Consider the following 16,894-nt stretch of genomic DNA (forward strand, 5'->3'; position numbering starts at 1 on the left):
AGGTATACGATAGCCGCTGCGTGTATCAATGAGATGAGATTACGAAATTTCAGCGGGCTGATTGTGGGGATCAGAAGCACCTATGACGTTCTCGTTGACTTCTCGTTGACTTCAACAAATAAACGTCACATAAGTACGAACTCAAGAAACATTCATTGGGTAGATTGCCTAATATGTAATAAATATATGCTCGGAGTCAGAGCGCTCTGAAGACTGGGACAGAAAAAATATATATCGATTTGAATCTTTTTAGTCAATTTGCAGAATATCGCGCAGTGCAAATTGGAAATAATTCATACCTAATCATTAAAATCACCAAAACAAAATATAAATGAATACAATACATACGAACCCACTAGAATGGTGTAGAATGTAGGAAATGAATTTGAGAATTATTTATAAACAAATTAACATTTCGAGCTAGAACGCTTGCACCGGATATAGTTGAATCTCTCCCAAGCTAATAAGTGGTATCAAATATTGGTCTCCAGAATCTGAAATATATAATTAGGCGCTTCTCTAACAATGGGCAGGCATGTCGTGGTGAATGCGCCGGACAAGAAGACATCCCCGAGGTTTGAATTTCGACCGAAGGCGACGTGCATTTTCGAGGCATGATCCCATTTGGCAGGAAACTGTGACAGATTCGCCGATCTGTGATCAATGATTCTACAAAGTCACACTTGTCTGCTTGATGTTTAGTTTTATATTAAGCGAAGCGTGGTGGGTTAGGGGTCTGACCTTGCGTGAACATAACTTCGTGAATCTGAGCCCCTCATATATGCCAAGCGAAGGAGAAGCTATCTTCCGGGGATGCTAACAGAAATTCAGTTTATATGCTTAAATATCGAAAGAAATAGATCGGGATAGACTCATGATTGATGGATTTCTTTAGGGCGCTCGGTCGTACTATCAGACTGCAAAGGTAATCGTGATTACATGGAATGTAGATGTAGTAGCAAGGTATCTCGTAGAGTTCCTTGAAATGAAGTCTCTCAAAAAAGAAAACAAGTGTGCTCAAAGGCTGTCCTAAATGTAAACTCTGCTTGAATATCTGATAAAAAGGGTGTTGTACACTTTCTCCAAGTTGACTTTTGCTGTGATTTGTTTATAAGGGTAAATTTAGGAGAATAATATGCTTCTGCATTATACATATTTACATCATACAATTATAGAGACCGACTTGCCGTCTCCGAAAAACGGCTTGTGACACTCATTTGAACGAACGCCAGCTTGTAAAAATGTACCCCTATTCCTTGTAATGTGCAACACGTAACTTGTCTGGTGAAATGCTTAGGAAGCGGTTGATTACTACTCTGCATAACAAAATACTAGTGCATATACCCCATACTAACAACGGAAATGCCAACCACCTTACTGAGAACCACTGTAACGGAGTCGATTTATACAGCAGGTTAAATTTCATCTTTCCGATTCTCAAGTAAGGGGACATATATGTATCATTCAATTTATTCAGTAAAAGAGTACTACTATTATAAGGCGTGTTCGTACTGCTTTTTTTCTTGTTTGGAGGCATGCACCTATTGTATAATATTAGAAATATCGGTGACATCTGTAGTTTCACGAAAGATGTAAAATATGGGACGTCAATTTAAACCAAGTGCCCCTCACAGATGGCACCATTTAGTTTATTTGGCATTATGTATTGCCTTGAGTTCAAAAGAAATATGCAATGGCGACTTACAGATACGTCAGGAAGGAAATCCTAACGGTAAATCTGTATGATAACACAAAGGGCAATGTATTGCTATTGGAGGTCAAGGCTGGCTGCTTGGGTCTCCAATAACAACGAATTATATTATAGGAGAGAGTGTATACATATAGACAAAAAGCAAATTGTGTTCGGTATATCTTTTTGGGATGTTCGGAGGTGCGATGATGAGTTATAAGCAAAGAGCTAGCAGGCATTGTTATCAGTGAAATAACGCTGAATGTAAGAAATCGTGAATTCGGAATGTATCGGAATAGCTGTAAGCTCTAAGCTGTTAACGAGACACTCACTAACACCATGCAACCTTAAGCTACGCATTAGAGAACTTGATTGCCCGACACATATTGCTCACTTATCCATATCCGCATCCGCACTACACTAGTTAAATGAGCATTTCCAATAAAACGACAAGGCAAGCATGCCAGAGCTACGGTTTAATAGAACCAAGGTAGCTAGCCTTCTTAAAAGCAAAAATAAAAAAGAACGTTATCAGATTTTCGTTTAAAGAGAACTTGTCTATCGCAGGTTTTCTTGTGTATGCTCGACTTCCCCACTTGTTGCCGGCAGTGTCTGTTCTTCTATTAGTAAGATTTCAAGAAGTGGCTCAAGTTGAATTGGTGTACTGCGGAAATAGCTGTAGAAATTATTAACCTTTCTAACTCTTACGCGGATTTCACTAGTTTTGATGCTCGTCTTTATGTGCTGCGGCTATTGTGTGCACTCTTTATGGTGCATATTGTCTTCAGATGACTCCAATCCTATGGACAGCGACGTGGCTATTTAGAGAAGACACAGCATCGAATTAGGAACGGCCGAAAATGACAGTTTTTGAGGTGTCAGAAAAGTAGGATATTTGAAAGGACAGCTCCACTAGTGAACAAGTGTTGTCACTGTTACGAATAAATGAAGAGCACTGGAATTTGTGAAAATACTTTCTGAAAGTACTTCCCAAATATCACTCCGAGTTTGGATTTTTATGAACAGAACTAGGTTGCGTGGTCCAAATTGAGCATTCAGCAAATGTTGAACGATCATTTGTATGCACCTACTATAAGTTTTGTCATAAAAAATGGCGAGACTTCCATTTGTGAAACTGGAAAAATCTGAAAAATGTTTGGTGAATTGGGTGAACCAACACATGTGAAATCACAAGGTGGTGTTGTTACTACATACCAAAGTACTAATAGTCACTGAGCAGGAAGTGAACGCCAACCGCTACCTCCTGATTTATTTCCACGCAGGCAAACGACAAGTCGTTTGCCCTTCGCAAGTTAACACGAACAGACGTGAGCCCCGATATTTGAAATAAATCTTGAACACCGGTGCTGTTGAATGCGTCCAACTGAATTCCTACAGTACCAACGAACAAGTTGTTATGCACATATGCAGTACATATGTATTTTACTTATACAGAGTATTTTATGTGTTGAATCCACGGTAGGCCAGTGGTTGTGGCGTTCCACTGCTGAGCTCGAGGTCTAAAGTCAAATATGCGTCACCTATCGGAGACCCGTATCCAAATTATCTTGCTAACCCACTTGACTCTCTTCAAAGTCTTGCTAATAGCATGCATGCATTCATCGTAAGCAATATATATTTTTATAAATGCGAAAAATGTGCCGCAAGTGCATCATCCCTAAAAGCATACTGCAATTTAATGTCGCCTGTGCACGGCCGTACTAAAAGCCCGCTTAGTCGTTTTCTTAAGTTCACTCAACCATGTGCCATTTTTCGCACTGCCTGCCTGAATAACGCAATGAACTCGTCATCAAACTTTGTTTTAAGACCATGCTCACATACAGCCATCTTCTCTGTTAATTTTTTTCTCGGGCAGCAATAAATTGCAACAGCCTTCCACACTTTGTGGTTGTAGGCAATTGGCACCTTACGGCCAATGTTGGTATTTTTCAGTATTGCCAACATTTTTGTCTTAAAGCATCGTGTAAAATGAGCACTTAAGTTTTTATTCTTACACTTTATTCTTGAAATTGTTCCTACCTTTTTTTTCTCATGTACTAAGGCTATTATGTTAAAGCGTTTATTATGTAACATTTCCGATAAAGAGGGAATTAAGGAAATAAACTAACCAGACCATCAGCCCAGCTACCTGGCGTAACTAGAGGGCAGGGCTATCGCAAAGTCCTAACTTACAAAATTGAATTTCACTGGCACGCTTTTAGAAGTAATGACCATTTTTGATTCATAATATGTAAGCTACTATAAAAATTGTTACCATCATTTACGACTATCTTGCTTTTACTAAAGCATTTAGTCTCTATGAGGTCTTCAAGAATACACTCAATAGTTTTTAGGATACCGTTGCGGCATTATTAATGCAGCCATAGCACGGCGGAGATTTATATTAAAAGTCGTAGCCAAAATAGTGATTTTAAAAGCGATATCGCACGTCCTGGCAGTGGGCAAGTAATTTCGGTGAGTTAGTAGCTGAATTGTTCATGTTGTATAGCCTAGCCTTGGCTTGCGTTTAAATGAACAGTGAGACCAGTAGTCATGGAGAAGTTGCGCAATCAAGAAGGGCCATATATATAGCTACCAGGATCCTTCCCAGTAATAGCACAAATTCCAATGTCCAAGAGCGTCAGGGAAGGTTACATATTGTTGCCCTTTAAATTTTCAAGTATTATAAAATGCAGAAGCGGGATTACTTGCGAATACGGATTGATATTAGTAAACTCACAATCATGAGCTTCTCAGATGACCTCGTCCTGTCCAGAGTAAGTTCTAGGAACACCAGACGCCGACGTCCAAAAGAGACAAATATTATCAGACAGATAAATTTTTAACACCCTGGGAAGATCAAGGCTTCTTGGTTCCTGGCCAATCTATAGACTCTTTAAAAAACTGCTCTTATTACTCTCGGCAGACGCAGTGGACATCAGTGGACATCAGAAAAACAAAATCTGGTGGCGGTAAAAAGGAGATGTTATAGCACACCACTCCGAGAAAATTAATGGCAGCGCACCCAGACTTGAAAAATGTACAGTCCTTCTGTTGTTCACGCATTAAAATGAACGCTATAAAACCTTAGAAATGCTAAAATAAGGTCAAGTTATGAGCTTCAGTGACCGACAGAGAGCGAGAGTGGTGGGCGTAACGCTAACAGACATAAAGACTAGTATAGACGAGTGCATGTGCGGGTACACGATATTTTATTTTTCATGAAAGCGAACAAGTTGCGCAAAGTGGGCTCTTTGCGCAAAGCGGATAAATGTCGGTTGATTTGTCGAAGAGAACGGACATGTACTAGAAGAGGAACTTGGGCGAGTTAGTGGGAATTCATGTTTAGGCAAATAACAGCGAAAGATAGACAAGGGCACAGGCGTGGTCTTCTTTTCCTCTGTCCTTGCCTACCTTGCGCTGTTATTTTCTCTAAACAACAATGGACATGAAGTGAGCGAGGACGCAGCCGTGGGCCGGAAGCATTAGATGTAGAGGTAATACTAGAACACTCACACATTTTGTTTGGTTCACTTAGGACAATGGCTATTGCTTATATCTGTTTTATCTACCTTGTTATAACCTGCGGGCTTCAAATAGGTTCGTCACGGCGGCGGTGATGCCGGGCTGATTCTTGGAAGGATAAAATGTTTCTTTAAAGGAGCACTAGTAGTCCGAGGAAGTTAGGTCACGAGAGGCTGCGCTGTTTTGCTGACAGCATTGCAGAAACTAATCCGGCTATCCGGAAAATTCTTTTGTTTTTCACCAATCGACTCCGCTGGAGAAATAGACATTTGGAACATGTTTCAGTATTTGCGCTAAAAAAAAAAAAAACTTGATGCATGATTTGTTCACTAGCAAGGTTCAACAACTGTAAAGCTCAACACCATTTCTGCATAGGTTCATATATTGGGCCGTTCTTTAGACGGTGAAGCAAGGTAGGCAAGCATTGGTATTATCTGCAGTTAACACATACTGCTGCTTCCTCTGTAGAAGCCTTGTCAGCGTTGTAACGGTGTATTTGGTGGGAACCGGGATCTTTCATTTTGGAGATGATTTCTGTCAGTCAGGAAATGACGGATCACTTTTGCAGGTAGACTGAAAGATTCCCCTAAAGCATTTTACTTCTTGCTAAAAAGAACACATTATTCGCAAATTACACACGAATGTTTGCTGGGCGCTAAAAGCATTGCCCGCTTCGAAGGGCGTGCAGCGAAGTTGGAAGTACAGCCGGAATTGCAAGAATAAAAAGGAACAGGACAAAATAGTGTGTTCAACAACCGAAGAAGCTGGAGAAGAATAGCATTACAATATAGAGAATTGGGCCAACGATTTCAGAGCAGGATGCAATGGACAAGCACTTTTTTTTACAAAGAACGAGTGCATCAAAAGCGTTCGGCATATGGGTTTCTTCGTTGCCCTGGGCAAATATCACGCTTAGGCACAAATGTAAAGTGCGACCTTTTTTCCGTGCTCATCTCCTTCTCCCAATGTGGTCCGAGTGTCGTTCTTGTTCTCCGTCCTTACTCTGACTTGTGTTAGCTGAATAGACCGACACCGCTGAGAAACGCACCTCAACGAGTAGAGCTTTGGTGCGCCTTAAGGTGAGTTTGTATAAAAAGAAATACGAAGCACAATCTTGCTCCGAAAGCTATTCGCACACCCTCAAAGAAAGCAACACCGCTCCTCATGTCTAGCTGAATAATGCTTCCAGAAGCCAGATTGACATTTCGGCGGTTAATACAGTTCTACGGTAAAGTGAACGTAGGGCAAAACAACATGGACAGACAAATATAATGGAAGCGCTTGTGGTGTCCATTTTACTTCGTTGCCATCGTTGTTTCGCGCTTCCTTCATTTCATCATATTTCCGGAAGAAATTGAGCGACAATTAAGCCGTTCACAAGCTGTATTCATAAAAGATAAATAAATAATGCGGTTTCACGTACTAAGTCTACAATCTGATTATGAGTCGCGTCATCTTGAGATGGCTCTGGTTTATTTTGACCACCAGGTTTTGTTTACCGTGCACGATACACCGAGGTTATTGAATTCCGTTTCAGTCTCAATGCGGCAGCCGCAGCCTGGATTAACAGCTGGGCCTCCTGTTGCGCAGCGCAGCGCCACACCCCTTGAACCAGCACAGTTCACCAGTGGAATTCTGCACTAGCGTTGTACTAGCATATATAGTGCGTTAAAGTGGTATCACTAGTGCTCAGAGAGATTTCCAAATGAATAACATCTCAAGTTATTATAAGCGCCGTGGCCACGTGACGTGTGCAATCAGGCACGCACTAGGGCCGCCCTTAGTAAGCCAGAACCGTGGAGCTGCCGCGGATTCAAGGAGGCGAGCTCGTCTCGAACCTCGGAGGCCTGGGTTCGATTCTGACCCAGACCGAAATGTACAACATTTTCTTATCAATGCCACTAATTTACTTTGTTTGTAGGAACCTCCCTGATAAATTTGACGACAATCCGAGCATTTGCTGACGTGATACTTCACTTTGCGGCGTCGGCCATTCTTCGTCGCGGTGCAGTTTCGCCAAGGTCACCGCCAAGCGCACGCCAAGAGCACAGCCGACATAGACACCTAAGGCTTTTTCACCCTAAAATTTACATGTAAGCCTAACGAATAAGTACACCCTCCAAGCAGCGACTGGTCATCGCGGAACAAAAATTTTATTTAAACTCCGGCATAACTACCGCATCAGGCAGAGTGCCACACAGTGCCATTTCTCTGTCCCCTTTATGGGAGCTACTCTTTCGTCATTGATTGGTACAACACCGGCCAGATTTAAAGGCTATTGCAAGATATTTATTGAGATGATAAGTGCAGCCAGTCACAATTTATATTAAAATGACCTCTTGGTGACGCTTGTGCCCCAGCATGACGCTATTAATTGTATAATTGCTACCGATAGTTTCACTAGGTAGCTAACATGTGAGTCATCCTAATGTAATTTAATCTTACGTTATTATACAATTAAGTGACTGAAGCCACTGGGGACGCTTGCAAGTTGTTCTTCCGCGTTACAAAGCAATCGACCGAGCTGCGCGCTGTCCATTATACCACATTACGGTAAAGCTGATTTGACGCTCACTCCTGCGAAGTCAAGCATCGCATCACTGAACTGAGGGAAAGCTGGGTGTTGTTGCTCTCCTGCAAGTTCATTTTATATTGAATACTCTGTTCCGTTATCCCGTTTACGAAATAAAAATAAAAAGGCAAAACTACCGTTGCAGTAAACGTTTATTAGCAGAGCTGCTAAAAGTAAAAACGCGAATAAATGAAGAACGCTCATATGGAGAGCATACGGCGTTGCTAGAAGCAACACGATGTGCAATGCAGCGCACCCGGTGACATTAATCGTACGCGCAGTTAGTAGCGCAGCGAGGCCGGGTGCCTTAATGGAATCAAGCGCCGCACCACTTTTTCAGCGCAAATCGTTTGGAGCGGCGAGGTTTCTCTCGCGTTCTCCTAATGTTAGCCGCGTAATCTTTGAGTCAGAAGTTAAGGCAGAAATGGTAAAAGAAACTCAGTAGTGTCTCCTCTCCAGGCCGTTAAGCATGGCGAATGTCTCTCCCTTTCGCAATTATAAGTTTACTGCTACCCGGAATACAGGCACTTACGTTCTGAGTGTTCGCTCTTTTCTATACTTTTATTACGGTTCACCAGAGAGACCTAGCTGAGTTGAAACATGCACTTGGAATCCTCCTTCGAAGTGTCGCGCATGCAAGAAGTGTTTACGAAAGCATTTTCTACACAACGGCAATAACGTCCGCAACATTGCAATCGTCATGCGCATTCTGATTTGGCGCAATCTTGACGCTCCGAAAGGATACGCCTTACGCATATTATTGCCATTGTACGGGCGCAGGGTCTTTTATTCGACACACGATAAAAGAGAAGCGTCGCCCTGCGGCTCCGACAAGAACGATTGTTTTGCAACCCAGCGTATATTACATTGAGTTATATGTCTTCCTGTTATGTTTTAGAAGACAATCAGTCGTATACTAAAACCAGCTTTAGTTCTTTTTTCAGTTACTATCGTCGTCAGAACACATATTACAACGTTAGGGCTGATTGTGCCTTATAATATCCGTGGAACAGACACTTGAAAAATGAAAGTTTCCTAAGTTGCCAGCTCGGCAAGATTACACCGACATGCGACTGACTGCTGCTGTACAACATACTTGTTTGCTGACTGCCTTTCTTGCACTGATTAGCTGCGCGAAATACTGCGTACGTTACTTCACAGTTTGTATTGTATTGATGCACGAAGTTTGAAGATAAAATATACGCCGTCTGACAATATAGGTCATAAACAGTCCTCCTCATGACGAACGCAAAACAGGCTGAGGCAACGTTTTGTCAAGCTCGAGCTAAACTCGCACTGTCTTTTTGTGTGTGTGTGTGTGTGGGAATAGCCTATCCCACTAGCGCTACAATGAATTCGATAACTAAGTCCCCTATTAGGACACTGTCAAGTCAAGTGAATTTTTTCAACATTTCTTTTGTACAAGAACAGAAAAATACTCGGACAATTACAAAAAGCTGATAAGATGCAGCTTGTTCTGTAGACTACGCATCTTCTGAATTTTCCTGCATGAATTAGCTCCCCATATAGGAGTTGAGCGGAAGAACATTAAGCGGAAGAAATGGAGCTGGGCAGGCCATGTAATGCGTAGGATGGATAACCGGTGGACCATTAGGGTTACAGAATGGATACCAAGAGAAGGGAAGCGCAGTCGTGGTCGGCAGAAAACCAGATGGGATGATGAAGTTAGGAAATTTGCAGGCGCAAGTTGGAATACACTAGCGCAAGACAGGGGTAATTGGAGATCGCAGGGAGAGGCCTTCGTCCTGCAGTGGATATAAAATATAGGCTGACGATGATGATGATGATAGGAGTAGAGCAATTAATGTGTGGTGCAAAGAGAGCGTTAAAAGGCAATAATTGAATCTTGTCTGTCAGAACATGACGAAGTCCAGAAAGCACACCACACAGTCGTGATAAACTGGTACACACACGCTGTGTGTGTAGCAGTCCCTGTGACCTATCCCAACGCCGCAATCCACCGAAACAATACTCCGTACAAGTACCACTCGCACACCATTTAATCAAATAGATTGTACACTCCACTAAAATTAGGCCTAGTCTCGCTAGAAAAAATAAATAAAGCACCTGTTGTTACATTTTCGTCCCTTCCAGTGCCGGCTTCACAAAACACCGAGTGCGCCTTGTCACTTCTCGCGGAATGGTTTTTAATGTGAAGCTTTCTTCGGCAGCCATTCCAAGGTTTCGCCTCTGTCGGTCGGCCGCTGGTCGAGTCCTTGCCGAGTAGAATCGCAGTCATTTAAAAAAGTAACATAAAGCAGTTCCAGCGGCGGGATTCGAACCACGGCCCCCATGCGGCAGACGAACGCTCTAACCAATAGATCACAACCGCACGTAGCCGTCTCTTGTGCCAAAGCCAACTAGCTCTTTGAGATTATCGTCGCTTGTTGATGATTATGACTGCCATGCTATGGCACATATACCCACAATGGGAAATCATAGAAGAAGCGTGTCGGAATGTTGATTTGATGATGATGCCTTACAAACATTGTCACATCCCCCCAACGGGGCCTTGGCCACGAAGCGGGATGCACATATCAGCCAAGGAGGTTAAAAATCGATATCGTGCCAACGGCAAAAATCTGTTTGAAAGGATTGCCGTGTGTTGATGATTATTATGATTTCCACACTATGGCGCATACTCACAATGCCGAACTGCCCATACCGAACTGCATACTCACAAAGCGGCTGGTACAATTTAAATAAATAAAAAATAATGGAGAAATGCAAGTCATTCGTCACATTGCATAGCGCGAGTATACGAAACCACTTGCGCGTGCCAGTTTCCTTTACGCCAACGACGGCCGGTAAAAATTAGCACATTTAAAGCATTTCCCAGTAGGTGCTTCACGAAAGCTTCGCTTCGCATAGATTGCAACATGTGCATTGGATCTGCAAAACTTTCCTTATTCTGCGACGTTCACCTTAAACTCTCAAATATACACAAAAAGAACATAATCAGTATACATAGGTTCGCCACAGGCCGAAGCTTGATCCCAGCGAACCACAGTTGCCACAAATATGGGGGCTAGCCAAACAAACACAAGTTTCCTCATTTGAACAATCCAATTCAACCATGCAATCCAAGCTGAATTTCACTGGAGTTCTCTTGCATTGCTCCCATTCCTTTCTGGACAATATAACTGTAGCCAATGACGGAACTTGTATTGTAAAGCAGAAAGGCGGCTTTATTTCATTGCTGATTTCCCCCCTACTTATTATGCATATACACGAATGTTTTATTTCTCGACGTTAAAGCACTTAAGTATCGCCAATTGAGACTAATACATGTCTTGACGATATAAAAAATATGAATTTTGTATTGGTAATGGCAGAAATCATGTTACACTAGGTTAAATACGCCTGTGCTACCATATTTGCACGGATTCAAGCTTTGAATATCGAGTTTCATTTACTTTTATTTCATATAATTTACTCCACTTTAGGCACCCCCAGACACTTAGAAGGGCTGACGAACATTGTTCTAGCCTCAGTTTTTCGGTCGCGGTTCGCGTTGATTGACGAATGGAGAAATAAATCAATCAACAATGCCAGCGTTAGGGGTACACCGACCGAAGTTATTCAGCCAAGAAATGTCTAAAAACAAAAATAAAAATGCATGTCCTGCACTCAAATTTTGCGCGGTCTTCTGTCCCTATTTCTCCCACCCACCGACGTGACCCCTCGATGCTAATGGTAAGAGCCCGGAACGCCTACGCAGCGGAAGTTCGGACTCCATGGTTGCCTACATATTCTATGTCCACGGCTTCCGGTTACTCCGATGTGCTGATGATGCTGGTCGAGCAACCTGGGACTGCGCAACGTCAGTTTTCTTCAGTTCTGTTTCAGTTCAGCGCAGCACCGCGAACAGCAATAAGGGTGTGGCAACAACGATGCACCCAGGTACCCGTGTACTTAGATTTAGGTGCACGTTAAAGAACTCCAGGCGGTCCAAATTATCCCGGAGTCCCCCAATACGGCGTGCCTCATAATCAGATCGTGGTTTTGGCACATAAAACCCCATAATTGTAATGCACTGCGAGGTGATAAACCTGCACCACGAGAACAACATGCAAAACCAGGCACTGAGGAGACAAAGCTGTTCGCGAGCACAGAAAAGCGAGAGAAGTTTTGTGCGCAGAGGCCAGAAGTGTGCCACCATACCAGAGGCGAAAGAACATCCAGCACCCTTACATAGTTTTGTGGTTATGATTTTTCTTTACGGCCGTATCTGTTTGCGCAATATAGAGATTACAGCAAACAGAAATGAAATAAATTCCTAATTTGTTACGTTTTTGCTGGAATGCGATGGGTATCTGAAATTCAGTTTCCATCCAATCACGGAGCTGCGAGTTGTGACGTCGATGATGGCTCTGGTGAGCGCCAGCGATCGTTGATGCGGTCGGCAGCGATGTAGTGATTTTGCTCCGTGAATAAAATATAAAATATTTCGATGTCGCTACATTGGTCTACACTAGAAGCATCTCCAAACGTCAGTGCACGGAACCTGCAACAGAACCTACAACGTCGCCATTTTCGTGCCGTTAAGGCATGAAAAAAAATAATAAAAATAGATAGAGAAAATGGTGACGTGGTGTTATGCCACAATATAGGTTGGCAAAATCGCCGGGCGATGCCCGAATAACTGCGCTCACAAGGAACGAGGCCGAGCAGGAGTGTTAGAAGGCTTTTCTTTGCCATTTGTTTTAGCTTCGAGGAAGGTTCGACGGGACGGTGGATGAAGTTTTTTTTTTTTTTTTTCATTTTGTCCGTGTTCCGGCGAGTGTTGTCTCGGGAATATCTTCGCTCTCGGAGGAGCAGGGTTTTGGCAGTAAAAGTTAATCAACAGGCACGTATTCGCAAAACTCTTACGTCAGACAGCTTTCTTATTGGCCGATGTCAGGGCGCCCGGCCCTCGTTATATAGCGGTTGGAGTGATAACGACAGCATCGCCGCAGCGTTGCCAAACTTCAAATAAAACTTGTGCAGGAAACTTTTTGTGGATACGGGCCCTGCATTTATTTTCTTTTTCGTATTTTTTTCGCTAGCGCCCAGAACGTCACCAGCGCAGGGACAATACAGCGCGCAATCACTACAAGGCTTACGACGGAAAGTGAAACTTTATCCTTATCTAAATTGAGGATCGTTCGCCGCGGGGTATTCAATCCGCTTATCTCCTTGAATTTTTGTGCATCGAAACGTGGTCGCGAAAAAGAAATCTCATTATTGCCTACAGGAGAACATGTAAAAAGGATGAATTGTTTTACAAGTTACAGGGACTGTCCCTCATATCATAAAAGGAAAATAAATGACACAACACATTCTCCTGTCGCAAACGAGGAGTGATGATGAAATGGATGAGAAGCAGATATTAACTCTAGAGCAGTTAGTGTTTTAAGAACCACGTTATGTTGATGGTACATTATAGTTCTTTTTATATTCAAGACAAGATACGCACAAATAAGTATTCAGGCTAAAATATTTCACAATATGAATATTGGTGTCTGTTTGCTTATTACGTGTTTTTTAACAGCTCTCGAGACAGCCTTCTACATTTGTCGTCGAATCAGTGCAGCGGAAGCAATATTCGGTAGTGGATATATATATATATATATATATATATATATATATATATATATATATTGCCACACCTTGCAACAGGTGCCACATAATTAGAAAGACGACGATATACGTGTGTGCGTGCGTTTATGTATATATATTTAATGAAGAGCCGTATATGTATAGGGTTTGCTTGGCTTATGTTACCGGGATTCTTTACTGCGAAAATGCAACACAATTCACTTACCAAGTATAACGGTGACGATCTTCCAACACCGAGCGTGTCCAGGCTTGTCCGGGGCCTTGTGGTGCGGCGAGAATGTTGGCGTGTGCAGAACTTCTTTCAGGCGGCAGCGCCCTCTCGTCTGCGTCCCTTCCATCACCACCGATTTCGGTCGCCTGTGCAATCCACTCTGTTGCAGCTGCTCACCGACACTGCGTCACATCTTATCGCACGGCACGAAGCAGGTACGTTCACGCGGATGCTACCTGAAATTCGGGCGCCAAGGCTCTACGAGCGACGAGCAGTCCGCGTGCTTTGAATAGGCCACTTCTCCTCGATCAAAAAATCACATGTCATACTTCACGTGAACCCGCCTTCTTTAAAGCGGGCCAACAGTTAGCTTGCGTCCCTACTTGCTGTGTGAATCAAAATTTACAAACTATTCGGCGCGTAAGCACATCTTGCAATACACTTTCGCAATAGAGTATATGCTGTGGCCAGAACTAAGGAGTATACTACGAAGAGACAACGTACTTATGACCTCTCCTGAAGGCTTCTGTTCATATTTTACGGCGGGAACGAAGCTACGGCAGAAACAACAGCTAGAAATGTACAATGCTGGGACATACCCGAACTAGCGAAACGACTTCTAATACATAACCGTGTGTCCGGTTCCCCAAAGCGCAGGGTCCGGTATATCGCGGAGGCCGATCATCTCGCTTGCGCAGTCCAGCGTCGGTCGATATAGAGAGAAAACGGCAGGACTGGCCCGCATTGCGTTCGCTATCATCCACTGAAATCCCGCTTCTGATGACGCATGTATACCTTTTTTTTATTATTTTTGAGGTGGAGCAAACATGAGAAGAAAGGCCGCAATTTGTTCGCTGCTTCCATCTGCTACGAGCGCACTGCTGCGGAAGAAAACTGGCTCGAGCGGTCTATCGACAGAACGGCACTGCGAATGCCTCGCCGAGGAAAAAAATGTTTCCTTCCCCGATGGATACGGCCCGCACGTCAAAGTGAATGGCATCGGCATTCCACCCCCGCCCCTGAAACTGCTTCTCCTGTTATTTGTTATTTTTTTCTTTCCTGCGTGTGTATTCCTCTCGGTGACCCTTTTCAAAGCGTTGTAGAAACCTAAAAATCTTCGCGTTGCCCAGAACTATTGTGAAATGTGGGCCTTGTGCCCATTTGAACTATGCCAGCGGTCCGAGAGAGCGCTTAGAAACTGCAAACAACCGCGCCAGATCACGGCTTCAGAATAATCTTTTTTTTTCTGGTTCTGTTTGGCTTCTCATCACGTCCGGTATTTTGTTGTACATTTACTCGGACGTCGATGTTGCAAAGGAGTTGGGGAAATAGTATGTAGCTCCCCGTTTTCTCAATATTAAACTGCCATGTGAGCTTTCGTTATGCCTTCCAGCAAGGACCTACAACGTGTGGAACACTGTGCGCAAAAACATGCATAGCCAGAAAATGAGAAGAGGTTGGGTAATGCTGTTCATATGCTCACCCTCGAACTTGGTAGATATTGGCCAACAGGGCCTAAAATATCGATGTAACAGCTGGTACTTTCCTCGGTAGAACACCACTGTATCTACATTTATTATATGTTCCTTTGCGCAATGCAATACCAAGAACGTACTGGAAAGCAATCACGTCTTTGAAGACCACTATACTAGGTCTCGGTAGTTTATCTTTATTTATTTCTTCCAAAGATACAACTCCTAGTCCGACAACGATCGCCGTACTTTCGGTTGCGACCGCCAATCATTTTATTTGCGGCCTTGGGAGTAATTTTTCTTATAAACTAATATACATTTCTCTTTGTGTGCTTTAACCGCTAGAAGGGGGCCAATACACGTCTCTCTTAAGCTGTTATCGTTTCGTAGCGAGCTTCTCGCCGAAAATATAAATCCATTGGTGTAATGAAAGAACGTGAATAAACTTGTGGAGGCTAGCCGTATTACCCAGGACTCGGAAATATACCGCCCATTTAGCGCTAGCAGCACTTGAATTGAGGTCGCATGGAAGAAGACGTTCACTGAAGCTTAAAAACAGTCTTGTGCCTGCACATTCTTTTGATTTCTCAATTTCCTTTATTACTTAAAATTAAACAGACAGCCATCACGGTTGCGTTTTTACTGGCAACTTGATCCTCTAACTTCTTTCGACCTTCCTGAAAACGATAGCGTCTTGGCAGCCTCAGGCACTCGCATGGCATGGCGCCTTGGAAACCAGGGTGCGCCGACCTCTCAAGTGCTTCAGCGAGCGGCTGTCCCATTTTTGCTCGTATGAAAACTGACAGCGTTTATGCGTTTTGTCCCTGCATTTGAATTCACTGCGTTGGCGCTGTCTGCGCTATACGACTATAGACGATCTGCACTACACAACTATAGTGTCAACGCGGGGCGGACTGATGAATTGCTCCTCTCCTTCAATTTTTCCTTTTTGCTCAAACCCGGTATTGCAGACAGCTAAACAGACAAATGACGCAAGAAACTGCAATTAAATGGAAAGCCTAAATACAGATGTTCGCAGTCAAAATGAGACACCTGCTACGGCACACGTGTTCGCATGTGGTAGCTGTAAAGGCTAGCAGTATTTCAGAAGAATGAGCAGGCTTCATCGTCGGGGACGGACAAGCCTTGAGAACACAGAAAGAGGGCGTCAGCTCGTCTTCAGGTTTAAACCAGGTCCAAGTGGCAGCCCTTTCAAATAAATAAGTTAAGTCATTCATGTTCTATCTCGGTGTGCAAGCTGCATGGTACGCAAGCTCTTCAGTACCTTTTCCTCGTTCGTTTCCATGCGACGCCCTGTGTAGCAGACGATACTACCACAATACTTGAACCGACATTTAAACAATACCTTAATAGTAGCCGGAGGTCAAGGAGGCTTCGTAGTAAAACATTAAACTTCATAGCCCCTATACCTGTGCAGCACAGCCTTGTCGCCGTCCAAGCTAACATCTTCGCGCGCAGACTTATTAGATGTTGTGTGACGGCGCAATCGAACGTATACTGCGGCGGCACTGGAACTGTTATCCTGGGGCGCTATAACGTAAAATGATTCCAAACTGTTTTGATTCAAATTTCTGCAATCAGGCTCCACGATTGGTCAAAACATTTTCGGGCCACTCCCAACTTCGCTTGTCTGTCACGCGACGTCACGAACACCGCAATAGCTCCCCATCTGATATAACGTGTACACACTGATTATGCATGATTAAACCGCACAAAAGAAAAATAATCATTCCTGATTCGACGCCTTTTCACCATTAGCCCTCTGCTATTGGTCCAATGTT

General features: G+C 43.4%; 1 protein-coding gene across 1 annotated transcript in view; it reads right to left on the reverse strand.

The window, feature by feature from the left end:
* The window catches only part of LOC119450756 (Down syndrome cell adhesion molecule), a 183,688-nt gene that overhangs the window by 162,246 nt on the left and 4,548 nt on the right, over nt 1–16,894 (reverse strand). Inside the window, exon 2 of the mRNA XM_037714263.2 lies at nt 13,615–13,766. Within this exon, the coding sequence (XP_037570191.1) occupies nt 13,615–13,766 (152 nt within the window). The remainder of the gene's footprint in view (nt 1–13,614; nt 13,767–16,894) is intronic.

This window comes from Dermacentor silvarum, chromosome 4 (assembly GCF_013339745.2).
Source record: "Dermacentor silvarum isolate Dsil-2018 chromosome 4, BIME_Dsil_1.4, whole genome shotgun sequence".
Lineage (NCBI taxonomy): Eukaryota > Metazoa > Arthropoda > Arachnida > Ixodida > Ixodidae > Dermacentor > Dermacentor silvarum.